Source organism: Stegastes partitus, unplaced genomic scaffold (assembly GCF_000690725.1).
Source record: "Stegastes partitus isolate 25-593 unplaced genomic scaffold, Stegastes_partitus-1.0.2 Scaffold425, whole genome shotgun sequence".
Classification (NCBI taxonomy): Eukaryota; Metazoa; Chordata; class Actinopteri; family Pomacentridae; genus Stegastes; species Stegastes partitus.
In genome coordinates, this window is record NW_007578156.1 from 320,664 (window position 1) to 348,207 (window position 27,544).

Genomic DNA, 27,544 nt, shown 5'->3' on the forward strand with positions numbered 1-27,544 from the left:
TGGTCATAAATTGGTGATATTAATTTATTTATTTTCCTTTTGTATTATGTGGATCACAGAAGTGTTAAATCTCTGTCAGACTGATCGAGGTGTGTGTGTGTGTGTGTGTGTGTGTGTTCCGGGGCCTGCTCTCCTATGTGACATGCACACCGAGAGCCAACGTGGAGGTAACCGTGGTCACTGTTTCCCAGAGGACCGTCTGGCGGCGAGGGCCATTAATTATAAGAGACAGGCAGACAGACAGATAACCAGCTAACCAGACAGACAGACAGACAGACAGTACCGCAGCGAGCGCAGACAGGCCGGACAGGAGCAAGGCCCCGACAAATACAAAGAGAGGAGGAAGAGCAGCACGTACAGCCAAGAAAAATAATCCTCCCCCTGTGGCGAGTGCAGCTCCGTGCGCCGCCCCGATCCTGCTCCCGCCGCCGGACTCTGAGTAAATACATGCAGCCATAATAGGCCTTTTGTCATAAGCAGGGAGAAAACGCGATTTGCGACGGAGATAAATAATTGAAAAAAATGCGGCTGTCCGACTGCGCATCCCTGGGAGTGAATAGAGAAATGCTGCGCCAGTGTCCCGGCTGAGAGACGGAGCCGATCTTCCCCCCCAACAGAAGCTCTCCCCGAGCCGCCCTCCCCTCCTTCCCTCCCTCCCTCCTGTCATCGGGCTACACAATATCGCTGCCAAAAAATCATCGTTTCAAACATGGTAAGTTGTTTTTGGTGTCGTATTTGCGCAGCGGTTGTGTCAGCGACGCGCGGCCTGCGGGGGAAATGCACATCCGGGACTGTGTTTTTTCGGTGGAGTCATAATATTTTATGAATCATAACTTGTTATGATGTGGGAGCGCGCGTAACGTGCAACAGGTCTCCGTACAGTAGCGGGGACGCGCATCTCACCGCCGGTTTTTGCGCTGGTTTCCCAAACATTGGTGGAAAACGAGCATCGCGGACGCGGCAAAATAGGCAAGATGGCACGAAAAAAAAAAAAAAAAAAACACGAAATGCCTTGTTGGCACGATGGAGTTTTGCCTAAAAAGCGATCATATTCTCTGTTTGGACTGTTTGACAGCTGTTGGAGTTATGACTTGTTTCTCTTTGGATAAATATTATCGATTGCTCAATGACGCACAGGTTTATAATCGAATTATTTCCTATTTAGTGATCAGCTTTTATTGTTCGGAAATCACTGATTGGTTTGCACAGACAAGTGTACCTACAGGCCCAAAACAGGAATTATATATAAATCCACTGTTTGACTCTCTATTACTGGCTGTTAAATGAACTGATGGCCGCCGCTGTCTAACAAAGGAAGACCTGTTTCAATAATTCAGACTCAAATCATTACCTGATTTCAATCATTCAGACTTTACATCAAAACCCGGGGTGCGTTTTATTATTCTGTCCGAGCCCCGAAGAGACAGGGAGGGGGTGATGGTGGTGGAGGGAGGCTGTCACAGGGCCCGGGTGAAAAATTATTTTTCTCCTCACTCTGCCCGTGTCTTTTCTTTCACTACCTAAACTCCACGTGTTTAAGCAGTCGGGATGAGGGTGAAAAGGGAGCATTGTGCCTCCAGTCAGTGGCCTTATGTGTTGGAGAGGCTCTGAGAGGGTGATGTTCACTCAGCTGTGCTTCCCTCAACGCCATTGTTGCAAAAAAAAAAAAAGAAAAAAAATCCACCTCATTTCAGCCGCTCTGTTTACTGAGCTCACACAGGAGCCTGTTCGGGAGGCAACAAGAAATCCACAAAGCCACTCTGACACCCTGAAAAGGCTTCGAGAGGTGTGTGTGTGCGACAAGGTGTCCTGCATGTGGCACAATATGTTTGAATTCATGCCAAAAAAAGAGGTTTGGGGCTTTTGCGCACACCTGTACGCACAGTTTCTCCTCTTTTACGCACAGGAAGACGCGCACTAGCGAGGTTTCTATTTTGCTCACAAATAATAGGAAGCTCAGCAAAGGGCCACAGAGTGATGAACTTCAATGTATGAGGGTTTACTGAAGAGAGGCAGTGGACTCCTGGCTCAAAAGACGGGGTGTTCACTCGCCATTTGAATGCAAAGTAGTGGATGAACAAGTGAGCTGTGTGTGTGTGTGTGTGTGTGTGTGTGTGTGTGTGTGCAGAGAAGGAGGGCCAACGGTGAGTTTTGAGAAAAGGGAGACTTGTTGAGAGAAACTGTCACACATGCCTCTTTGGCTCTTCAGTCGTGTTTCTTTTCTTTTTTCTCTCTCTCTGCACCACAATGCCACCAACGTGGATCAGCTTTATTAAGCCTAATCAACCCGGATCATCCAGTTGTCACATCTTTTTGAATTTTTTTTTTTGTTGGGAAATGATGCTTTCCTTTGTCTTTATTTTGTCGTCCAAGTAATTTAGATACCTACTTTTTCCCAGCGTGCAGGGAGACAGAATAAAAGTTGTGTGTTGGCCAATGCGCCCCTGCGTCGGTCCCATCCTGCAGCAGCAGCAGCAGCAGCAGCAGCAGCAGCAGCATGTCCCGTCGGAAACAGAAACGACCCCAGCAGCTTATGAGCCTGACCCTCGGTGCCTGTCGGATACTTGAGCATGGTGAGACATGGACTGTGTATCAGCAGAATACTGCTCACTCAGCTGGATGAGATTTACATTACATGCAAAGTTTAGACCGAGCCGAAATCCTCAGGGTGCAGAGTTTGTGTCAATGTTAGTGCGAGCAGGCCTGTATTATTATTGTTGTGGTACATGTGTAACTTGTGGACTTAAACTGGGCCTTAGCAGTTGGCACTGCAAATTTTGAAGATTTCATTTGGGAAACAGCAGTTTTGGAATTTGAACGTGAGTTTTACGTCTTATTTTTTTTAATATCAGTCAGATTTATAAGTGTTTTCAATCTATTTGCATTGAATGTCAGCCTATATTTAGGTCTATGTTATACTTGCATGTCCAGAGAATGAAGGCTTTTTGGAACTGTTAGTCTTTAATTCATTCGGTGCGGTTGCAGCCTCTTTTGCCCCATAAAAACCCAAGTATCTTCACTCCCCCTTCGCTGCCAGGTTCAAAGACACGGACCACCCAGGATTCAGAGATATACAGTAAATCTACGCGGAAGTATCTGTTAAAAAACAACGTTTCGTGAATCTGAAAATGTGTTACGCGAAAAGCACGAGACGGGTTTTGGTAGCAGCGAACAGACGAAGAAGGTCAAGGAAAAGGAAACTTTGTGAGGCACTGTATAAGGTGCTCTAACGGCAACAGCATTAGACCCCATTGTCCCTTTTCAGCTTTGTTGCTAACCACTGAGGCATGAACATACCCATGAAGAAGTGTGTATGTGACAGTGTGTGTGTGTCTGCCCACTCCAGTTACAGGAATAGGGACCACATTGTGTCATAAAATTGTAGCTTGCAAGCAAACTGCACTGAGTTGTGTATGTGTGTGCATGAGAATACAAAGCCTTTGTGTGTGTTGTGCACTGATGGATAAGCCGTGTGTGTTTTCACCTCTGTCCCTCTATGCTTTCCTGGGCTATGTTTGCTTGTTGACGGCCTGTGAGTCATCATGTCTGTCGACTGGCCGGCTTGTTTTCTTTGCACGTCACCTCTCTTCCTCTGGCTGCCCCTAAACCGTATCAGGAATGCGACCCCAGCGTGTTTAAGGTCAAGTCTGCCGGCCAATCAGACGTCCAGCGCAGTGTCCAGTATCCAACCAGGACGTAACCCTGAGCCCCCCATCGAGCTACCGGGGGTGGGAGGGGGGAGGGGAGGGGCTCTTCAGGGGATGAAAGGAAGACAGATTGAATGGAAGAGGAAAGAAAGGGAAAGAGGCAGGGATGGAAGAGTGTCTTAGGATGTGGCTTCTTTTTTTTTTTTTTTTTTTTTTAACTACATCCTAACCCCAGGATTGAATTTACATGTTATGAATAAAACTAAAATGGATAATGCAGTAAGGAAGGAATACAGCGAAGAGGGTATCTTTTTTTTTTTTTTTTTTTTTTATTTAGGGGGCTGTGGTGGTGGTGGTGGGGGTGAGGTAAAGTCCATTGTCTTGTGTGTGTTGCCCTGGAAACAAGGTGGGCTCCTCTGCGGGTGAGCAGTGTATTCTTGCAGACCAGTGGAATCTCTTGTCTGCATGATGTGTGTGTGTGTGTGTGTTTGTGTGTGTTGAGACGACGGTGGAGAGGCTGCAGTTGATGAGGATTGACAGGACAAAGAGCAAAAAACAAGCACAGGTGGATGATAAGGTGGAGGAAATTAAACCCAGAGGTTAAAAGTCACCTTCTAGACAACTGAATTCTTTAATTTCCTACTTGTGACATCAAGTAGCTGCCAAAAAAAAAAAAGAAAAGGAAAAAAGTCACATACTTCTCACTTCTAGATTTTGTTAGTGGTTATTGAATTCCCTATAATATAGCTTATGCAGATCGTAACTATTATGTAAATCATGTTTTTTTTTTCTTTTCTTTTTCAATTTCCCCAGATGACAACTTGGCAGTGAAGTCAGACTCCTTTCCATATATCGTGGATTCTCCTTTGTGTTCTCCACCTTCTTCTCCTCAAAGCTCCCAGCTGCCTCCTGCTCTCTGTTCGTCTTTCAAGGGCTCTCAGACCTCCTCTCCACCCACTAAGGGTCCACCGCCACCTTGTTCACCAAGACAGCCCCCCCTGCAGCCCCTCAAAGACCTACAGCCCTCCGTCTCTCCTGACTTCCCTCACTCTCCCCAAACGCAACACTCACTTGCTCTTCAACTGTCTGGTTGCAATTCCACATCTTTTCCAAGTACCCTCAACCACCCCTCCCGAGGCGCACACATGGCCTCTCCCAAGTTGGGGCTGTCGGCCACCACCACCACCTCTTCCTCCTCCTCCTCCTCCTCTGCCTCCCTATGTCCTCCACCGCACCCTGGAAGCCCCAGTCGTGTTCCCGAGGGCCCCCCGAGTCCCGTCACTCCCACCCCCAGCCCAGGAGTCACGTCTGCCTCAGCTGCGCCCTCTAGGACCCAGCTGAGCATCGCCCTGATCCTGGAGGAGCTCCGGGTGCTGCAGCAGAGGCAGATCCACCAGATGCAGATAACAGAAGAGATCTGTAGACAGGTGCTACGTCTTGGTGGAGCCTCCTACAGCATAGACACGCCCTCCCAGCATCTCCTGCCTCCCCTGCCTCAGCTCTGCCTGGAAAGCAGCAAAAGAGCATCCAGCCCAGTCTCCCAGCCGAGTGCACCTCAGCCATCCACCTCTGTGGCTCCTCTTTTGGCATGTTTCTCTTCCCTGCTCCCTTCTCAGGCAGCCAACAAATCCACTCAGCCAGGCAGTTCCTTGTCTCAAATCCTGCAGCCTCACAAGCCACAGATGGAAGGAACAGGAGGGAGTGCAGGGGCCCATGGTTATCTGAGGGGGAGTTCTCAATCCTCAGCTCCCTCCACCTCTTCCTCTGCTGCCATCTCCATGGCTTCCTCCACCTATCCGCTCGCCCTATCTTTAGCTCTGCCCAACCGCTATCTTCATGAGAAATCTCCAAACACCACTTCAGTGAGTGGGCACAGTGGTTTGTCCTTCCTAAACTCATCGCTCCCCACATCAGTATCTATTGTCCCAAACTCGCAACATGCTCTGCAGTCTGTCTCTGGAGGAGATTCCTCCTCTGTGTCCAGCTCCAATGCTACTGGCCGTCTCCAGCACGGCTGTCGCTTTTGTGGAAAAATGTTCAGCAGTGATTCTGCCCTTCAGATACATCTCCGCTCTCACACTGGAGAACGACCCTACCAGTGTCCAGTTTGCCTCAGCCGCTTCACCACACGAGGCAACCTCAAAGTGCACTTCCTACGCCACCGTGAACAAAACCCAGAGCTCTCACTCTCACTTCTGCCACCGTCTTTGTTTGGAGTGGCATTAGGGGCAGCTGGTGGATCAGATATGGGACAGACCATGAGCAGTGGTGGTAGTAGTGGCATGAATATGATACAGAAGAAGAGAAAAAGCAGGGCTGAGGATGAAACATGTGGAGATAATTTAGAGGTCAGTGGAACCAGCACTGGTCTTTCACTGGGGGCCTCTGGAGGATCTGCCCCCTCTACCCTACCCCTGCCTCCTAGTGTAGATCTGGCTTTAATTTCCCACTCTCTCTTGCAGCTCAATAGGGCTGCAGCTGTAGCTGCTGCAGCCTCTATTGCCTCTGGCTCATCCCACTCATCCTCCTCTTCATCCTCCACCTCTTCTCTGGCCACCTCCCTCCTCTCAAACCCTTCTTTGTCTTCATCTTCCACCATCACAGGGTTGTTTAAGGGTGCCAAGCAGCAGCACTTTGATGAAAACACTCCCCCTCATGCCCCGATGCTTTCTCCTGCAGCTTACTCCCAGCTAGCCCACCTGCCTAAGATTCTTTTCCCATCTGTCTCTACTTCTTCCTCTACCCCAGCTGCACATTCATCCCTCTACAACCATCCAGCCTTAGGCTTGCTACGCACTGCGTTACCCTCTACACCAGGCTCCCACCAGCTTGCTTCTTCCAGTCATTCACAGCTTTCTTTCCCTTTCTCTTCCTTTCCTAAAGTCCCAGCTCAATCCACCACCACCACTTCATCCTCCCAGTCTTCCTCCATTGCTACCCCAACTCCTACATCTGAAACCTCTAAGCTGCAGAGGCTGGTGGAGAAACTAGAGAAGGCCCCTCTCTGCTCCTCCTCTCCGTGGACTTCTTCCTCTGCTTCCAGTTCAGTGCTGGAGGGTTTTTCTAGCACCACCACAACTTCCTCAGCAATGTCAGCCAACAGTTGCTTCACAAATGCCAGCACTTCTACTACATATGTCATGGCATCCCCACAGTCTTCAAGTCTTGTCACCACTTCTGTTTCAAACTTCACCCGTGAGATGGTTGCTGCCCTTGGCATGAGTGCAAATGGAGCAAGTGCAATGGCAGGGGGCATGCTGCCATCGCTCAACATCACAGGTCCAGCTGGTAACCTGACAAACAATCAGTGTGGGGTGTGTCTTCGGGTGCTGAGTTGTCCCAGAGCGCTGCGGCTGCACCAGGCCACGCACCTCGGAGAACGTCCTTTTCCATGTAAAATATGTGGAAGATCCTTCTCTACCAAAGGCAGCCTGCGGTCACATCTCGCCACTCACCATGCCCGACCACCCAATGCACGTGTGCAGAACTCTTGCCCACTGTGCCAGCGCAAGTTCACTAATGCTCTGGTGCTTCAGCACCACATCCGAATGCACCTTGGTGGACAGTTGCCCCCAGATGGCTCTGAGAATTCTGCACATGAGATGCCAACTGAATCGAATGCCAAACCTTTGCTAGAATCTCAGTCTCAGTCTCAGTCCACTGACCCAAATGCTGCCTCTAGTAAAACACCCCCTCTGGCCGGCCACTCTAAGAGCCCGGCCCCAGCAGTTGGCTCCATTCCTGTTTCTGGCAGTATGAAATCAGTTGAATTCACTAAAAATCCCAGCAAGTCTCCATCCTGCAGCCCAGACCACATCCCCCCCTCTGACCTTAGCCCTGACCCCTTCATGAATCCCACCACACAAACTCCACCTCCAGGCAGTGCAGACCCCCCTGTCCTTTGTGTTAGTGTCCCCTTACCAGCCTCCCAGCAGACAGATCAAGCTTCTCCAGTTGATGAAGACAACCAAGTTGAACAACAAGCCGCTGCTGACGTCCATATTCCTACAGCTACCCCTTCACCACTTCCCTCCAACGCTACCAAAACCACAGCATCACCTACTGCCCTGGTAGTGGACTGTGGTGAGGATGAAGCATCTACCTCCTCTGATGCCTTCCTTGGCTCTAAATCAAACCTGGAGGAATTGCAAAACACACCTACTACTCTTGGTGCTCCGTTTGCTTACACCTGCTCCACCTCTAACCCCGTCCCGAGTCAGGATGTTTCAGATGTGAATGCGACAGCAACCCTGGAATCTGACTCAGCCTCTCCAAGGCCTCAGTCACCAGAACCTGTGGGAGAAGACAAAGTTCAGTCTCCTCCACCTACAACACCAAAGCAAGACCAAGCAACTGTGCCCGACGAGGATCCCAAAACGACAGCCACCTTGGAAACTCCAGACACTACAGGTGCTGAAGTGAGGGGCGGATCACAGAGAGCAGCCAGTTTTGCAAGGGAGACCCGTCAGAGCTTCAATTTTGGTTCATTTGGGCGGGAAGATCGGGCGGAAGTGAGGCTTACTGCACTGGCTCCAAGTGAAGTGCTGGATGCTTCTGTTCCCATCAGCCTCGCTCCAACACTCCCGTCTCCGATGTCTCGTCCTGAGAAGAAAACCTACTGCTGCGCTGAGTGTGGAAAAGAGTATGCCAGTCGCAGCGGACTGAAGGTTAGAAAAAAACTACATGCCATCAAATTAAATTCTATTAGAGATGTATCAGGATTTGCTGGCAGAATAATTGTAGAACTTTTTTCAGAAGGTGAAAACAAACTTTCAGCTTTAACAGAAGTGTATATTATAGCAGTAGAAATGGAGGTAAAAGTTCAATATAATGAGAATCATTATCGTGAAATATGAAATAACCCATGCTCAATTGAAATATTAGTCAGAGCACCTCTTAAAGAAAAAGTAATACGTTCTCAGGTCTTACGTTGAATTAAACAAGCCATGGATTTAATCTACACTATATTGGACATGTTTATTAGCTATGTCTAGCTTTACTCTCACTGGTTTTATTTCTATTATTTCCCAGGGGCACATGAAGCACCATGGTGTCGTAACCAAAACGTCACGTCCACCAGCCCGGAGTAGTCGTTCTTCCGCTGATCAGCTTCCATCTTCTACATCTATGACTTCCTTAAACATTCCAGCCACCAGGAGCTCAGCAGGCTTCTGGAACCAGTACCAAGCCTTCCTAAACACCAGTACCGAGCCAGCTGATGACCCGACCGCCGCAGGTCGAGGAGAAAATGAGTCGGCAAAATCGCCTGGTCGATCGCAGGTGGAGCCGAGGGCCTCTGAGGAAGCTGGGGACGAGTGTGGCGAAGAGTCATAACTAGAGTCGGCGTGATTGGCTAGAAAATGTTCTGGGGTTTTCAATCATTGCTTACCTTTTGGTGAAACTGTATGGACATTTGCATAGTACTGCTTCCTTAACACATTTCAGGTAGCCTGTCAGTTTGATAGTCAGAGTAATATGTCTGTATGTGAAAGTCGTGAGTCAATCAGCTTGGTCCTGTTGTGTTAAAAAAAAAAAAAAAAGAGACAACTATTGTACAAATAAATATAAAAGATATTCAAGGAGCAACAAAATAAGTCCAGGCTTTGCTGGATTTATTAAAAAGTGACACGATCTTTGTCTGGCTGAAGTTGGAAACAAACTGAAGTACATCCTAACAGAAAAAAATACCGTGTTTGGAAATAAGGAAAAAAAGTATCCCTGTTGTATCAGTGTTTCATAGCAGACCAGGGTAAAATAATTCATAGTGTTTGCTTCAACTTACAACAAGCCCACATGGGTACGGTTTTTCATTTCGAACAAATCTGACATGATCAGGTTCCTAACGAGTCACCAGAAAGTACACTAAAAGAACTAGCTTAAATACTTGTATGTCATTTTGTAAACATTTTACAACTGTTGTGCCATGTACCAAATCTCATCCAACTGGCACCAAAGGAGACTCAAGCTAACCAAAAGAATATATTTCGGCAAATGCTGCAACCCAGGTTGGAGCTACAACCTGGGAAAGTAGGCCAGCAAGACTAAATTTTGCTTCTTAAGAGCAAACAAGGCCAACAATATGAATGTGTTACTGGGGGGGATGTTAAGTCTTTTGTCCCCATCTTGTGGTTCTGAAAACTACTCACTCATGTCATTGTGGTTTATATTTTCACTAATATTGTCCTGTCAAACCAGAAGCACACTTGCAGTGTTTGTGAGCCCAGTGAGGACATGATTTTTTTTTGTGTGTGTGACGTTTACCCTTCAGCTTTGTGAATATTATGATTGTTGTTTGGTCCAAAAGTAATATCTGTAACACATTTTCAGTTACTAAAGTTACTAAAACTTTCAGTTTCTATATATATATCAGAAGTCTATGTCTGTTTGTTGTAAGCTGTACTTTCAATATATCCACATTAAAAACCAATTTGGGATGAAAATCTTGCCCACTGTTGCTTGAGATATTTTAACTTTGGAATTGCTGGATCTATACAAGATGAAGTGACATGTAAAAGGTCATATGACACATGATGTGACCTAAATGCAACACTATATTTTTGGAGGCATAATTATAGTTTTTTGAAGTTTCATGCAAATATTAAACTTGATATAATCTAAAAATAACAATAATAAAATAACTAAAATAACAATAATAGAATCTTGAACTCACAAACTGAATTACTAGTTTTCCAGCAGAAATTTGAGACTTAAAAAAAAATAAACATAAAATTGCATAACAAAACCCAACTTATAGTGAAGAGTTCTGCAGTATTACAGCTGATTATAAAAAAATATAAATATCCCTGTCCCCTTGTATGTAAATATCTTTCATTAAACATTAAAAAAGTAAAAAAAAAAAAATACACATGATCTCAAGTAAAATTGAGAAACTGAAGTTATTTAAAAGTAGATCTTTATGAGATTGCTATGTTCTGTTATTTTACAGTATTTTTTGGTGCCCCAGCTGCTGGAATATTGTCTTTTTATTTCCCCATTGTGGACATTTGTGTGTCTGGTTAACTGCCACAGTCCGTCACATGCAGATGTCACTGATCCCTGTTTCCTGTCAAGACGTTCAGAACTCCCCTCCCGGGTGTCGTATAAACCGAGAGGCCGAGTGGAGAGGAGCGGAGGAGGCCAGCTGTCTTTTCTTAGCAGTTTGTGTGCACATAAATTAGATTACAGGAGGTAAAAATGTGCCTCGAGACGCTCTATGTGTCGACGTACTTACATGCTTGTCTGTGTCTGAGCATCAAGGAACAGCCTTCCAGTGTTGTGTGAAATCTATAGGGGCCATTGCTACAAACAAGTAAGTTTAACTTTACATGCTTGTCTCTTCTTTTACCTTTGTTCAGACGGTGTTGGTTTGGTTCCAGATCAGAACTGCAACACAAACACTCAGTCAGTTAAGGTGGTTCTTGTGCATGTTGTGATCTGGAATCCAAAACTGTCCTTTCATAGGTGGAAATGTTAAATAGAAAGAGAAAAGCATGTAATATAAAAAAAAATGTGAAGCAGGTCAGTCCTACCTATATAAGGCTGTTTAAATGTATGTGCAATGTGTACATTAGAGGGCGCAATTCCCCCTTTTTAAACACAGTTTGATGCTGCATATAGTATTTGTGCATCACTCATTAGGAGCCAGTGTGATAGAAAAACAATCTGTGGAAAACAAACGGTAATAAACTGAGAATGACTTAGTCAAGATCAAAACAGTTAAACTCCATGGAAATAATAGTTAATTTGTCTTGAGATTAATGTGAAGCTTTGGTGCACAAAAGCTGTTTTTGGTTAAATAAGTGGCTTAACTGATAGATAATCTGATTTATTTAAGGCCTAATTCCACGACAGCAGATGATTGTGTTGATAAATCACCTTAAATGGACCACATCGTCACTTCAAGCTGCTATTCCACTGCACTCCAAACTGTTTGAGCTGCGCAATTTGTTGACGAATTTGTCCTTCTCATTGTGTTTTTCCCTCTCCGCTCTAAATAATAACAGCTTCATGCATTTTAACGAGCTCGAAAGCATTTAATCACTGCCCAAGGGCAAGTCAGAGCAAACCGTGCCAAGTCCAATGCCAGGGTCACCAAGTTGATTCCAGCCCTCCACGGCGGAGAGGCGGGCTGATGCAGGAGGGGGATGGTTTACAACCCTCTACTTTCCAGCTGAAGGTCTCCGGGGAGAATCAAACTACCACGTCTGCAGAGGGGAGAGAGAGAGAAAGAGAGAGAGAGAAAGGGGAAGAAAGAGGAGAGGGGATCAAAATAAGCCGACTGGAGGATAGGGAAGAGAAGGACAGGAGGAGTTTCATGAAAACAAAGTCGGTTGCAACATCTGGAGCAAAGCGCAAGCAGAATTTGGACATAAAATACGCACCGCTTGCAGCTCCACAGACTTCCTGCTTCCAGTAACGTCCGATAAATTTGGTTACAATTCATCCAAAAACTGCGATAAGAATGCACAGAGTGGACAAACACCTCTGATGGTTTAAGAAACTCCAGTTATAAGTTGCACATTTGCTGTTGTTTTTTTTTCTTTTCTTTTCTTTCTACTTTGCGTAAAGTTCGAGCTCGTTCGAAAATTCGTGCATGGGATAACTTTTTCTTTCCACGCATAATGTTTTGACAAAAGAGAAGATCGTGCGAGCTGCTAGGGAGTCTGCCTGTTTTTTGAGACTTTTTTTTTTTTTTTTTGTTGGAGAGTCGAGTGATGGCACCAGAGCTGAAATCCCTTGTCCGGCTGCTGCTGCTGGCGGTGGTGTGGGAGCTGAGCGCACAGGGAGCCACGGAGCGACAGATCAACCCAGAGGTGAGGAAAACACACAGAAAGCCAGACAAATAAATCCACATCAGATGGATAAAGCTAGATAAATAAATCCACACTGGATGGATAAGAACTGGGTCAACAATCAAGGACAGGGCAGTGCAAACTGGATACATAAATCCAGGCTTCACCAAGTTATCCACAAAAAACCAAAACAATGAAACCAGATAGCTAAATCTAGACTTGAGGATTAAAGCAAAAACATGACCATCTAAGAAAGATAGGATAAAGAAAGCAAGGATAAGGAGATGCATTTGGAGTTTAGATGATCTGGAGAGGGGTTTTCTACATGTATATAAAATGTTGTGTTTTTTAAATACTTGACAGCAACAAAATCTGCTCATAATTATAATCACAGTCAGCCTGGTTTTATGGCTGCCATAATGGCTTTGTTATAACTCCGCATCCTGATGGAGAATAATTTCTGCAGTTGCTGGCGCAGGGGTATATGGGAAGGGCTTTGACCCTGGGTTAGAGGAAGCAGCCCATAATGATGATAGCGCTCATGAAAACACTGAGAAATGCTGAGAGGGCAAAAGCAGGGGAGCAGCAGAAAAAAAGCAGGCGAAGAGAAATGCATTAGCTTGTATTGTGGTCGGGGCAGAGACACAGGCAATTTTTGTGGGAATGGACGGAGGGATTGAGAGCTGTGGGTGCAGTTATATATTCAGAGGGATGGTGAAGGAGGGGGGGAGAGGATGTAATTGTTGACATCTGTCCTGAGTTATATCAGAGCAACGAATGAAGGGGAGGCAGGTTCGACAATCTGAGAGGTTCTGCAGCATCTCGGCTTCGCTCAGCTGTGGATAATCTTCCAGTGTATCTTCCAAAAGTGCCATCTTGAAGCACAGATCGGAGAATGTTCATCTCCTGATTTGTTCTTTTCTGTGATCTGATCTGTTCAGCAAATTTCTCTTCTGATCTGTTTCTGTCAGCAGTGTGAGCCGTACCATCACACAGCTTCTGCTCATGGTGCAGGATGTGACTCTGTTTTGATAATCCTACACACCTGCTTCCTTTCGCGTTATTAGGAAGTACTGCGTGATTGTGCGTGCGCAGGGTTCGTGCAACGCATGCACGCATGCCATCAAAGAAATATGAATTTTAATAGGTCATACGGTGGCGCCAATCATCTGTCTGATCGCTGTATCCTGCCTATGGAATTATAACTCCAGCCGTGCCAGTGGAAGAAAGTGGAGTTGAGTTACTCCATTGACCTACATTAGACTGGATACTTTGAAGCACAATCCGCAAAATGTAAACAGGGAGTCGCCTCCGACCATAATTGAGAACACTGAAATTTTATCACACAAACCAACGCTTGACGACAATAAAATCTCAGTTATCAATGTTTTCTGAAGCAGTGGTCCTTGGAAAGACAGGCTAGTGGCTGAGCATGGAGCGTCTATGGATGCAAATGTCAAGGAGTTTGCAGAAACAATTACTGCACATTTTCACAGTCAACACACTGGTGTGGAGGTTCTTCTTTATTACAGGGTTTTTGGATCTACTGGAGTGACATAATGGTGGCAACGCCAACTAAGCAAAAAAAAAAGTGTAATTTAAATAACAATAGTAGCTTCACCAGAGATATTATGAAGGAGAGACGGAAAGAATCCTGAATAGAAAACTTTGTGTTAGTTCCATAAAGACACCTGTCCAAGAAAAGCCTGAATAAGCCAATAATCTGCTTTATAACAATCAAACATCCATCTTGTTTTTAGCAGCTTTGACAAGTTATTCTGCAGATTTTATGCCCCAAGGACCATTGAAATTACTAGAATGACTCCATCCCTATTAATTTAGACAGAGTGTGGTCTTGTTAGCCCAACATAACTCGGGGATGTTACAAAGATGGCTGCCGAGTGGCGAGACTAGCCTACAAGGCGCTTAAAATTCTCGATTCTCTTATATCACTGTTCAACAAATCGTCAAATTCAAAATGTTCACTACGGCATGAAGTGCTGCAAAACTTCTAGGGTTCATTGGAGGACAACCTATTGTTTGTTTTGGAAATAGTCATAAAGTCCTTCAGTTTGAGGTTGAATTTTTTGTATCATCAATAAGAAAGTCAAGAATGTGTCCAATGTACGCAGAAGATCAAGTGTAACTTTCTGCCAGAACAAGCTCAAAAAATTTGATTTTACGCAAAAAGACGATCAACATTCTTGTGTTTTTTGTAGCTTTTTCTGCCTGTGATCCCACATGTTGCCTCCACAAACCCACAAATCAGGAGCATCAGTGCACAGTTCTGCTGCTCTGTAGGATGTTTGAACTTTAATTAAGAATAAACCAAATCAGGTTGTTTGTTGGTCAGTGGGCCTGTTCTGGTGAGATAAACAGCTGGAGGTTGCGTGGACGCACACAAGTCACTTCCTTTGGTTTGTGGCAGAGACAGGACGTGGTCAGCTTCACCTCTAAAACACCCTGGTGTGTCAGCAACCACCTGCCTGTAACGCACACAGATCTACCATATGGGCACAGATTTGTTCCTCTGCATACGTACAAAGACATTTCTGCACGCTGAGATCATTCGCAACAAAGAAAGATAAATGCTCGTGAAATGAGATGATGAAAGTGACGAAGGGAGGACAGTGCGGAGGCTGTTGCAGACCAGAAAGGAGGGCATTGTGGTGGTGGGAGTGATGCAATCTGGGAAAAAGGAGGAAAATGAAGCAATTATCCTACTCAATAGGACAGGATGTAAATCATAGCTGTCGTGCAGACATCCTGCATCAATACACTGTGTGTCCCACTTCAGCTGCCATCAAAGAGCATAAGCAGTGACTTAAGCTCAGTCTAATTGGTTAAACTAGTAACTTTACTGTTGGACAAGTCTCATTTGTCATTTAGAAGAAGGAAGGAAGTAAGGAAGGAAGGAGGGAAGAGTGTGCAGGTTTTAGACAAAAGCTTTGTTAGGATCATCAGTGGGTGGCCCGAGGCAGCTTCCCTGAGGAAAGATAGAAGGTGTTGAAGGAAATAAGGTAATACTCAAAGTCATTACCTCATTTCCGGTTTATAAAAAAAAGAAGAAGCCAGCAATGAGCCAAATTTTGAGGACACATTTTTCCTTTTTTTTTTTTTTACCAAATCCGGCCATTGAGGATTTCTTGGGAATGACTCCTTGCTCAAATGACATTGGCAGAAATGTGTGTTTTTCCACTCTTGTGTCACCGGGTCTTGCTGGTGTTGGCTGAAGAAGGGTTGTTTTAATAGACAGCAGCTGGGGGATTACACACGCCGAAAGAGGTTTTCTACATGTGTGCGGAGGAGCTCTCGGCCGGAGGGGTCGGAGAGGTCGTAAATGCCTTCCTCGGGCAACGGCGTAAGCGTTGGGCAAACTTTCATACAGTGAGAAAGAATTTAAAAAGTTGGTTGAGGTGTTGCGGTAAATTCGCTTCTCCGCACAAACTTGCTGACACACACGGTCACACGCTAGCAGCCAGTAATGAGCTGCTGCAAGTGAAGGGGATTTCACGTGTTTATGACATCTGACATAATACTGCAGCTCTCTGGACGGACAGAGTGGACGTGTAATGAGGAGCTGTATACCCAGCATGCCTCAGTTGGACTCCCATCGCTGTTGACCAGAGTTTCTTTCCATTGGCCTTCAGCAAACGGAACAACTGACTCGCTATCCCTTCGTCTCCTTTTCTCATCCTATGCAAAATGAGCACTCTGCCTGGTGACACCCATAGCAACCATTGTTTGATTCTTGTAGATCTTCCATTAAACCATTAAACTCACATCGTTGCATGTGAGCGAGCTTTACTGTAAAAATCCCCAGATCTGGCCTGAAAGTGCCTTTGCTCTGTGTGTTAAACATCAAGGGATCATGACACACTGCTGCACTAAAATGCCTCCATCCATCAGTTTAAAAGGCCAACTAGGGATACTAAAACCAAAGGAGGTATTTCTACAGTTTCTAGGAGATACGTAGAAACATTAACAGTAGAGCAGCTGAAGTCATTTTGAACCCATTGAAAGTTTTAAATGAAAACGTGCACCCAGATAGTGGGGATGTTGCAGCACCTCAATGCTTTACGCTGCACAAGAGAAACTAAAAGACCCCCTCAGTGAAAATCAATTTTTTTTCTACTTTCCTAACATGTCCACATGGTGTTTTTTATATGCTAAAGACACACAATGCTCGCAGTAGGTGGCCAACACCATTGCTGAGGATTTCCGCTTTGAAACAAGAGTCAAAACCACTGATTCTGCCTTCAGGGTTTCATATGTAACAAACCTGAGGAACTCAGTCGATTAGTGCCATGGCGGATTATTGATTCTTGTATTTTCCGAATGTAGGTATTCCTGATATTAAAGTACATTTCAAATATCCTCTTCCTGCTTTGATGCAGCCACCTCTCTCTACCTGTATTCACTCTGAGGTCTGGAGCAGCGTCCCGCCCACAGCACTATCTGGTTGGTTTTGTGTCAAGTAATGAAGTGCAATCAACTCTGAAGAATAAATGTTAGGAAAAAAAAATAAAAAAATGTAAAACATACATTTTTGAAAAAGCATTTCGACAAAGTTTTGTGTTAGAGTTTGAGTTATTCTAAATTTTGACACCAATATTTTTTAGATTTACTGCAAAATGTATATTGGTTCAAAATATTGCTTATTGAGCTGTAGTGTATAGTAGTTTTACGGTGATTGAGCGGAGCTAAAGGTGAGCTGGTGTGCTCGAGCTGCAGCAAAGTGGGAGTTGTGGATTGAGGAATGGGCGGGAACTCCATCGACATTCTAGAAGATGCTGTAGACTTACATCTCAGCCATTTTGAAGGCAGAAAAGGATTATTTTAATGGGAAAAACCTTCTAAATATGCAACTTGGACACACAAAACCAAGTTTTTCGGAGTTTAATCAACAACCACGAAGATTTTAAACAGCAATTCAACTGTTAACCTAAGTAAATAACAAATGGTCAAAGTAGCTAGCTTACTGGAACGGATAAATAATTGGAACCATGGGTCATCAGTGAAGCAGTGCTTGTGACAGGCCTGTGTGAGTAAGAGAGCATGCTGGGAACCACTGCTCTTCTTCTTCAAAAGGCTGTTTTAGTTTGGACTGTCATCTCCTGTGGTACTGTAAACAGTGACCACTTCCTCCTCCTGCTGCTGCGTTAGTTGCCCTGCCCATTAGTGTGGTCAAAAATAGTCGGTGAATAAGCCTTTGTCAAGTCACCTGGGGGACCCATGAATGAGGTGTGGAAGCCTTAAAGCTGAAACAAGTCTTCAGTGTCATTCAACAGCAGCCTTTTGACTGAGCTGAGGGCAAAATTCAGGCTTTTCTTGAAAAGAAAACAGTGAGTGTGTGAACGAGAAGAATAGGGTTTCAATCTCAGTCAAATGAGGCCTTCAAAACGCAGACATTCGCAGTGAATGACCAGTTCTACAGTTTGACTTCAGGAGAGGCGAAACCTACGTTGGTTTATTAGAACATACTGGAGCAGTCTCGACATGACTCTTAATTACAACCCTCTACATCCAACTAAGCTTCATCTTTCCCTCCTTGTGCTCTTCTTTTTCCCGCTTACGGTGTAACAGTGGCAAACAGTGAGTCTTTATGTGTCCACTGGCGCTCCATGGGTGAGTCAGAACCAGAAAGAGCTCATTCAGGGGTGAAGTCTAAACACCGAGACCTCCATGTCTCCTTTGGACAGACACAGAGGGACAGATTAAACCTTCAAGGGCCTCCGAAGCTGCCATTCAACTCCTGCTCAAGCTCAGCCAAACTGGACGAGCATCAGTTGTTCGATACAGATGTAATAAAAGCATACAGACGGAAAACACAGAATCAGTCACGTCAGCACCTTCGCTTGCTGTACATTTTCAGTGGAAAATGCTGAAACAAGGCAGTGAAAATGGTTTTGCCCTCATTGTATTTACCAACTATTAGCAGCAGATAGGCATTACAGCAATAATTGAGCGGCTCAGGGTGTGGTTGTTCATGAGTATTTACCCTCCAGTCTCTGGGTTTTCCATAAGAGAGGGATAAGGAGAGAGGAGAAGGGGTGGAGTGAAGAGGCGAAGACAGAGACATGAACGTGGGGGGAAGAGTTTGACTTTGAGGTTTGGATGCGACTAGGAAGAAATTCCCAGTTAAATTACTGACTGACGCTGCTGCTGCTTGACTGGAGACATCGGCTGAGGTTGCCCAAGGCCTGAGTCTCACCCTGGGACACTCCCTATCTTTTTCTCTTCTTTCTCTCAATCCTTTTCTCTGCACACACACACACACACACACACACCTACTCTGTCCATACTTTTGGATCAAAACCAACCAAAACAAATAACAGATCACATTAAGTTGTGTCAAATCACGCCCCATCATGCAAGGACAAATCCCACCCAAACAGGTAGGCTTTATCAGTCAGGCGCCCTTTATATCCGAACCATGAAACACATCCTGAAAGTGCATGACAAGCTCACAAAGTCACTGTGTACAGCAGAATATCAAAGTGGTCTCGGTTTTCACTGTGCTTACAATAGCCTCAGTGTTATTTTTTCAGCTTTAGTTCGAGAGGGAAAGAGTTTGGGAGAAGCTGTGTGGGAGAGGTGTGGAGCGAAGCCGCTGGCGCTGGTCCAGATGTCAAACCAGCACTGCAGTAAAAATGGGTTTCCAGGGGAAAGTAAGGTCAAGCTCAGCTGAGACCAAGGGATCTGGAGCTTGGCCTTCATGACCATCAGAATGTGTGTGCCAAATGGTTTAAAAAAAACGCTTTCATGTAGTCATTTAGTTTCGACTGAACCGGCACACGAGCAGCGACAGAACAACTTCACTGCAGAAACTCAGATTAATCTTTAACTTTTGGAGGGGGGAATTCCTCATTCAGTTTCTGCTGAAACCTGAACTGTCCTTATTCTGGGCTTAAGTTTGGCTGTGTTCTTTCAAGCCAATCTCACTCAACTTTAGTCCACACACTCACCAGAGTGTCCGTTGTCGATGGTTGAATAACATTTGCGTTTAGTCATTAAATGGAGACATGCCAGGTGCTTGAGACTGATGTTGTTCATGCTGGCTACAAAATACCAAAACACAGGGAGAAGTTATTTGAGGGATTATTTACGCTGTCAGTGTGGAATGTGTTTTTACTGCAGTCGCATAAAAAAAAAGTCCTGAACTTGTTGTCCTTTATACCAAACAGTTCCTTTGCCCATGTTCAGAAACAAACATCAGGTGGAATGAGAAATGTTTTTGTGTCTGGTTCCTTGGTTCCAGTTTGCAATATGCCTCATCAGTCTCCTTTTTTTTTGCTTCGATCTGCAGTCATGGCTGCAACAGTACGGTTACCTGCCCCCAGGAGACTTGAGGACTCACGCCCTCCGCTCCCCTCACTCCGTCCCCTCAGCCATCGCTGCCATGCAAAGGTTCTACGGCTTGACTGTCACCGGCGTGTTCGATGAAAACACTGTCGCGTGAGTACCACAGACAGCTCTATTCTATATTTAGCTGTCCTCAAACACATGAAAAATGCATTTTGTTACCTTGTTGTGAGTGTAATGTTTTTTTTGTTTTTGTCTGGCAGGGCAATGAAACGGGCGCGCTGTGGTGTCCCTGATAAGTTTGGTGCCGAACTCAAGAGCAACCTGAGGAGGAAGCGATATGCCATCCAGGGCCTGAAGTGGAACAAGAAAGAGATCACTTTCTCGTAAGTCAGCAATGCTTCAAGTCAATGTGATGTGATGGCATCACGGACAACTTCATTTTATCTTCGTACTCAGTGGACTCATCTGAGAAAACTCAAACTGATGAGACAAATATTGAGTGACCGAAAATGACTTTTGTATAAAAACGAATTAACACCCTGTCTTACTTTTTCTTTCCTTTTCCTCTCACGCCCACAAATACACCCCCTTCAGTATACAGAACTACACCCCGAAGGTGGGCGAGTATGAGACCCACGAGGCCATCAGGAAGGCCTTTAAGGTGTGGGAGAGCGTCACCCCACTTCGTTTCCGGGAAATTCCCTACAGCTACATTCGCGACAAGGTGGAAGAGTTTGCCGACATCATGCTCTTCTTCGCAGAAGGTTTCCACGGTGACAGCAGCCCCTTCGATGGTGAAGGGGGATTCCTGGCTCACGCCTATTTTCCTGGTAATGGCATCGGAGGAGACACCCACTTTGATTCAGCTGAGCCGTGGACAGTTGGAGACCGGGATCTGTCAGGTGAGGCTCTATGTTGAAACTAGCATTTGGACAGATGAGTTTGTTTTTTTTTTTCTTTTGCAAATCACTGAAAAATGATGACACAGAAAAAAGTTTGCAGTTGCTTTGCATGTTGAGAGTGAGGAGTTTTTGCTTCTGCGGTAACAAGCAAAACCGGGGCAGCAACAGGCCCAGTCTTGTGTCAATACATATGATTCAGTGAACGCCTGCGGAGAAGAATTTTTGTTAGAGCAGCTGACTAAAAAATGTGCAGTGTCATCCCTTTGAGTCAAACACATCTTCATGTGACTTGCAGATGATTTTATTTTTGATCTACTGTTTCATCAAGTGAATGTGTGCTTTTGAGTCACTTTAAAATTAGGAAACAGCAGAATTTCCTCTTTTTCCTATACATAGAATCAAAGTCAACTACTCAACACACTCGTGTTTTAAAAAGTCCTTACAAACTGTTTTTGTGTTGACACTGTTTCAGGCAATGATATTTTCCTTGTTGCGGTGCATGAATTGGGTCACGCTCTGGGTCTTGAGCACTCCAATGATCCCTCAGCCATCATGGCTCCCTTCTACCAGTGGATGGACACAGAGAACTTCCAACTTCCTGACGACGACCGCAGAGGCGTACAGCAACTTTATGGTGAGTCATTACTCAAACCACTGCTAAACACCCAAGTTTTTGGAACACAAGAAGCTTTACACTGCCACAGACTCCATAAAATGTCGCGTCTTTAAACAGCGTCTTTCTGATCATGGATAAAACAGATTTTCGTTTCAAACAGTTGCTATGTTTGTTTAATTGACTACTGTTTGATCGTCAGTAAAGTTGTGTTTGAACTAACAAAGCCAGCAGTGGAAGGTATATATGTTAAAAACTAGAGTTATAGAACGTGTCCACAGGATCCGTCATTTCCTTTCTAATAATTGCCGATGTGAGCAGCAAGCAATGCATTCTGGTTGCACCTTGTTTTACCTCAAGAGACAACACGTCGGCCACAACTCATTTGCAGGAAGTTGCGGTCTAGGCTAATTTGTGACTCCTCGCCTCTGGAAAATCCCAAAAAACTTTTAAGCTCCCAGCAAAAACTACCACCTACCAAAATGAAGACAGATTCAGCAACTGCTTGGCTTTTTTAACACTCTTAAGTGTTTTTAGAAACACCCGACTCAGAATGAGTCACCATGTTGGTCCAGCTCGAAATGAGCATGAGAGAAGTTTTCATCCAATGAGGTGCAGCCAGTGTTTGTTGTAGGAGGGTAAAGCCTGTACTGGTTTCCTGTTTGAGAACACCTGTGGATGCGACATTGCTTAGTTGTACACCTATTGAGTATTCAGTGCTGGGAAATGCCGCAATCCCTTGAAACACCCCTGTTGTCATGTACCATTAAAGTTAGGTCTTTTAAAGAATTGTCATATATCCTTGTCCAACAGGGTCTGGATCAGGCCCTCAGCCCCCTCCTGTAACACCACATCCGCCTAACAACAGCCCCCAACCCCCCTTCTCACCCGACAAACCTCGCTTTGGCCCCAACATCTGTGACGGACACTTTGACACCATCGCCATCCTCAGAGGAGAAATGTTTGTGTTCAAGGTAAGCCCACCTAGAAAGGCTGGAGTTTGGACCAGAGTTTGTTTAAGAGGCTGTTAGTGAATCTTGTTTTGTTTTTCCCATCTCAGGACAAGTGGTTCTGGCGAGTACGTAACAACCATGTGCTGGATGGATACCCCATGCCGATTGGTCACTTCTGGAGGGGGTTGCCCACTCATATTAATGCTGCTTTCGAAAGGGAAGATGGGACATTTGCCTTCTTTAAAGGTAAGTCTAATTTTACCTTCATCATTAAACAAGTAACACCTTCCACCTGTCTCACAACTCGTCTCTCTCTGACTCTATCTCCCTGCAGGGGACAGGTATTGGGTGTTCAGTGAATCTATCCTGGACGCTGGATACCCTAAGAGTCTTAAAGAAATGGGCACTGGGCTTCCTAAAGATCGGATAGACGCTGCTCTCTTCTACACTCCCACTGGGCAGACATTTTACTTCAGAGCAAACAAGTGAGTCAGCATCCTTGCATATGTGTGCCACAACAAAACTGTGCTGAAGTTTATAAAATGAAGATGCCAAGGAAAATCCTTTAGCGTCACGACCACCAAAAGACATGTTTACATCTTGACCATATAAAGTTAAACATGAATTGCAGAACTGCTACTCATTTGAACATGAAAATAAACCTTGAGGCAACTTTAATGCTTGCTAAGCTTTCCCATATGTAATACAGCAGTTAGTATAAAAAGGGGGATAAACCATGACAGTCTGTCATTATAAGTAAAAACAGCCACCTACATGATTGCACAGACCTCAGTTTTCGGTCCGAGTCTGTCTTTTATAAGAGTTCATGCTACTCCCTCTGACATATTTCTGCAGACACAACACTGATCTTGCGGTCTGTCCAGTGATTTAGCTCAGCAGAAACACACTCCAGGGGTCAAAAGCAAGTCATGACTCAAGAGATTCAAGAAAAGTCTAAGTCAAGTCTAAATCTGTCTGAACAGTCTTTTGTCAAATATGAAGTTCTTGAAGTCAAGTTTAGGCTCAAGTGTTTAAAGGCAAGGCCAAGTCATCTTTCAAGTTTTCTAGACAAATCCAGGTTGAGTTTAATTCGGGTATTGAGTCTTATGGTAAAGGTCTAAGTCAGGTCTGAAATCTAGCTTCAAGTCTGCCAAGTCTCAAATCAAGCGTCAAATTCTTAAGGTCAAAATTTCACGACATTTGTGACAAGTCTAAGTCAAGTCTGGCAGAACAAGGTCAGACAAAAACAAGTGTAAAGTATGTCAAAACAAGTCTCTAAGAAGGTCTTTAATCCCTTTGGTCAAGTCCAAGTTGACACTGACGACATTCAAGACAAGCTTCTACCAATTCACTGTATTTAGTCTTTCAGGTGTATTCAAGGTCGAGTTTGAAATTTTTTTTCCTTGTCTGGTTGCAAGTTTAGGACATTTACAAAAACAAGTCTGAAGTCCATCAGGCCAAAGAAAAACCACATGTTCAGTCATTTAGAAGAATCCAAGACCAAACAAAGTCTCAAGAATGTCAAAACAAAAACATCTCAGATAAGTTCGAAATCCTTCTGGCAAGTCTGCGCTCACATTGTTAAAGACAAATCCAATCCAAATGTATTTAGTCTTTAAGGGATAGTCTCGGTAAAGTTTTAAAGGTTAGTCAGGTGTCAAGTCTTTTAGGACAAGTCAAGTTTAAAGTCAAGAAAGGTTACAAGTTACAAGCTCTCACATGAACTCATCACCACTGCTCTATTTTTCACATTTCTCTCCTTTTTTGTTTAGGTATTACCGTTTCAACGAAGAATCCCGGTCAGTTGACGATGGCTATCCAAAAGCTGTCAGTGTGTGGCAAGGAGTGCCTGACAACATCAAGTCAGCCTTCATGAGCAAAGATCAAGGTAAGGGTGTTGTGTAGTATATTATTTTTATTTTTTCCCCACTTGTTACGAGTAGTGTTTCTCACATTTCTTCCTTTAATCCCTCAGCATACACCTACTTCTACAAAGCCAACAAGTACTGGAAGTTCAACAACCAGATGATGCGCGTGGAGCCCGGATACCCAAAATCAGCCCTTCGTGACTGGATGGGCTGCCCCAACGAAGACCCAAAGACGGACGGAGGAAGAGGCGGAGGACACGACAAAGACAAGGAGAGGGAGAGGGACAAGGAAAGGGAGAGGGAGAGGGAGAAGGAAAGGGAGAAGGATAGGGAGCAGGAGGATAAGGACAGAACTAGAGACAGAGAGAGGGGGAGAGGCAGGGACGAGGACGAGGACATGGACCGGAAGGATAGAGACAGAGTGGAGGAGGAAATTGATGTGACCATTATTGAGACAGCTGAAGGCAGTGGGGCAGCGGCGGTGGTTTTGCCGCTCTTCCTGTTGGTGTGTGTGATTGCGGTGCTGGCAGCCCTGGTGTTTTTCCGTCGGTACGGTACGCCACGCCGACTCCTCTACTGCCAACGATCTCTACTGGACAAGGTGTAGATGAAGGGGGAGGGAAGGGAGAGACGTGAGAAAGATGGGGAGCGAAAGAAAAGAAAAATTGGGAGAAAATGTGCAACGCAGGTAACAGAGCAGGAGGTGAAACAAGAGAAAGAGCAGAAGGAAAAGTGCCAGAGTTGCATTTTAAAATATTCTTACCACTGCCAGATTCCTTTTACTCCATCTCTGAACCACTCGGTCCTTCCATGTTTTCCTTCTTTCCTCTCCCTTCTGTCTCTGCCTCTCTTCTCGCGGTTACTGACGCCAGCTCATTGCTGTTTGTTTTAGCCTTTTTCAATGTCATATTTTTAGTTTATGTCAGTGGTCAGTTTGTGTCCTTGTGAATTTCCACTTTGAACCTGCATCTTTCTGACGCCTGTTCCAGCATGTTTCTTCGCAAAAGCAAGCAGCGTCTTTGATCGTTCATTTCCCCCCCCCCCAACCCCCCCATATTAACTTGCACACACTCCCATAAAAACACTCACACATATGGAAACCACAGTGGCACAGTCATTGTGTTCCTAATCTTCCAGTAAAACGACGTGTCAGAGCCAGTGCGGACCATAAAAGGGAAACAAAACATTACCCTGCATCCTTATGAAGCATGAGATACGCTCATATCAGACTAGAGCAATAAATACAACTGTGTCCTCTCCTTTTTTTTTTATTAATGTCTTTAGTGTTGATTATTATAATAAGTGATGCTGTCATTATTATTATGACTATTACTATTATTGTTGTTGTTCTCTGTGTAAAGAATGTTTTTGTATATTGTCATTAAAAAGTCCTGCTGGACAGTGACATACAGTTTTGAAAGTGGCCTTAATTTTATATATGTGGGGACAGTGAATGGGGAAAAGGGGTTATGTATTCTTGAAACTTGATTGTTCTTTTTTTTTATACCTTGAATCCAACTCAAATGAAAATAAATCAAAGATCTGAAAATGACTCCTTTTTGTCATTGTACTTACTTTTGTACTTGTACAGTTTTCAATTAATGGTGCTACACGGCTAGTCAGGGGTTATAAAAGTAGTTTAACAACAATGATAATACTAGTGATGATGATGATAATGATCGCCGTCTAGTTTTCTCAGTGAGACTGTGTGTGTACTTATATTTTTTAAGCTTTTCTTACAAAAATAAAGTAATTTCAAAAGGCTTTCTGTGCTTTGATTTTCTGCCATCTACTCTTCCGTTTACACCTCAGTGTTTTAATCGTCCAGTAATCCAGCTCTCACCTGGATCCTCTGCCGGTATCAGCAGTATTGATCACATCTCTCCTTCATGTCGTCTTCCCCAGTCTTCCTGGACCTCCAGGTTTCTTGCTCCCCGACCGCACCACTCTGCGTTACTGGGGCTCGGAAACTGGCAGGCCAGAAACTGGGTCGGAAAATGCGGACTGGATCCAAAGCTTAAGTAGAAACAGGGATGAAGACGACTGTATAAACCCGTTGCTGCACAGCAGGAAAACATATCTCAACTATACAGCGAAGAGAGAGGGTGTGTGTGTGTAACGAGGGTGTTTCCATACTTACGAGGACCACACGGCCTCCACAAGCGTAGGATGATGAAGAAACTTGTGGAAAGTGGAGGACGCTCTTTAAGATTTAAGGCTTGGATTTGACAAGCAGTGAAGAAATTGAATTCTTCATCATGGCCTCAGAGGGCGAATGCGGTTAATGGGGATCCTCACAAGTACAGCAACACAAACACACACTCGTGCATGTTTTGCACAGCTATAAATGCCTTTACTTGTGTATTAGTCGCTGTGTTCACTCCCATCCACCGTGAGCCAGTAAAAGCTCAAACAGCAAACTAAGGCGTCTCCTCTCTCCTTAATGATGGCGCTAATGAACAACTGCCATGCACACATTAGACTCTCCGCGAAGATGACTGACTGCAAGAGAAAGAGAGTGGGTGGGGGTCAGCGGCTCTATGATATGTTATGATTACAGCAACAAGGCTTTATGCAATTAAAAATGATGAGGTATTTTCCTATTGTGCCAGAAAGATTTAGGGCGCCCATTTGTCTCCACTTTGCTGCAGTGTTTTGAAGAGCTGGGGCTGAAGGGAGAAGTCACGAGGCTTTTTTGGGGGGGGGAGGAGGAGGAGGAGATGAAGGAGGAGTAAGAAGAGTTAAGTCACATTTGGAGGCCAGAGATGGAGCAGAATTCCATGAGCAACATCTGGAATTCCAACTGCATCATGTGAGCCAGACGCACAGCAGGACACGGCGATGAGGGGGATGGGGGATGGGAGTCGGTTCAGATCAGTTTAATGGACTTTTCTGACTGTATCGAGGTAAAGGATGATAAAGCCACAATGAAGACTTAGCGGGGAAAGAATCCGTTGTGTTTTCTTTCTTGTGCGGGAGTTTCAGTACATCCATCTTTGTTTGTGCATGGTGTTTTCCTTGCTCTACTCATCTCTGTGACCTGCACACAAGTCAGACATTTAGCTGTGGGTCACGGTTTGATGTTTTCTGTCTTGCCCAGCTGACTCTGCAGAGCGGAGAAAAGAATTGCTTCAGCATAATTCTTCCCCACAGTCCTCTCTTTTCTTTTCTCTGTGTGTAACCGGAGAGCTTTTCTTCACTGTCTGCGAAATGACTCACTTCTCCTTCACAAAGCCCAACAAAAGACCACACCACAATGCCCCGGCCTCATCCAGCCATCTCCTCACTCGCTCACATTTCACCTAGATAAATGAAAAGGTAATTCCTCGTCCTGCAGGGCCACTCTACTTCAGTCTGTCCTCTTTTTCTTTTTTTTTTTAAACAAAGGCTGATCTGCAAACTCTGTCCTCACATCACATCTGATCTCATCAGTCTTTAAATTCAGTCAAATTCTACTCAAT

At 44.8% G+C, this 27,544-nt stretch overlaps 3 protein-coding genes across 4 annotated transcripts in view; 2 read left to right on the forward strand and 1 right to left on the reverse strand.

Annotated features, from left to right (window-relative positions):
• The first annotated feature begins 286 nt into the window (after positions 1–286).
• sall2 (spalt-like transcription factor 2) lies at positions 287–10,091 on the forward strand. 2 transcript variants are annotated; one of them, XM_008286003.1, is made up of 4 exons: positions 287–712; positions 2,400–2,573; positions 4,461–8,314; positions 8,679–10,091. In XM_008286003.1, exons 2-4 carry the CDS (start codon positions 2,498–2,500, stop codon positions 8,979–8,981), a joined length of 4,233 nt encoding a protein of 1,410 aa, XP_008284225.1. In that variant the 5' UTR covers positions 287–712; positions 2,400–2,497; the 3' UTR covers positions 8,982–10,091. The 2 variants fall into 2 exon arrangements, with proteins under 2 accessions (XP_008284225.1, XP_008284226.1); XM_008286004.1 differs by lacking the exon at positions 2,400–2,573 and having other exon boundaries at positions 617–712.
• A 1,767-nt stretch (positions 10,092–11,858) lies between these two features.
• On the forward strand, positions 11,859–25,635 carry mmp14b (matrix metallopeptidase 14b (membrane-inserted)). Its single transcript, XM_008286009.1, has 10 exons — positions 11,859–12,460; positions 19,749–19,897; positions 20,008–20,130; positions 20,342–20,649; positions 21,122–21,283; positions 22,076–22,236; positions 22,323–22,461; positions 22,550–22,700; positions 23,988–24,103; positions 24,191–25,635. The coding sequence occupies exons 1-10, from the start codon at positions 12,362–12,364 to the stop codon at positions 24,688–24,690; spliced, it is 1,908 nt and encodes a 635-aa protein (XP_008284231.1). The 5' UTR covers positions 11,859–12,361; the 3' UTR covers positions 24,691–25,635.
• acin1a (apoptotic chromatin condensation inducer 1a) overlaps positions 21,333–27,544 on the reverse strand; it is a 30,856-nt gene continuing 24,644 nt past the window's right edge. Inside the window, exon 19 of the mRNA XM_008286007.1 lies at positions 21,333–21,480. Coding sequence (XP_008284229.1) covers positions 21,461–21,480 — 20 coding nt within the window. The 3' untranslated portion in view covers positions 21,333–21,460. The remainder of the gene's footprint in view (positions 21,481–27,544) is intronic.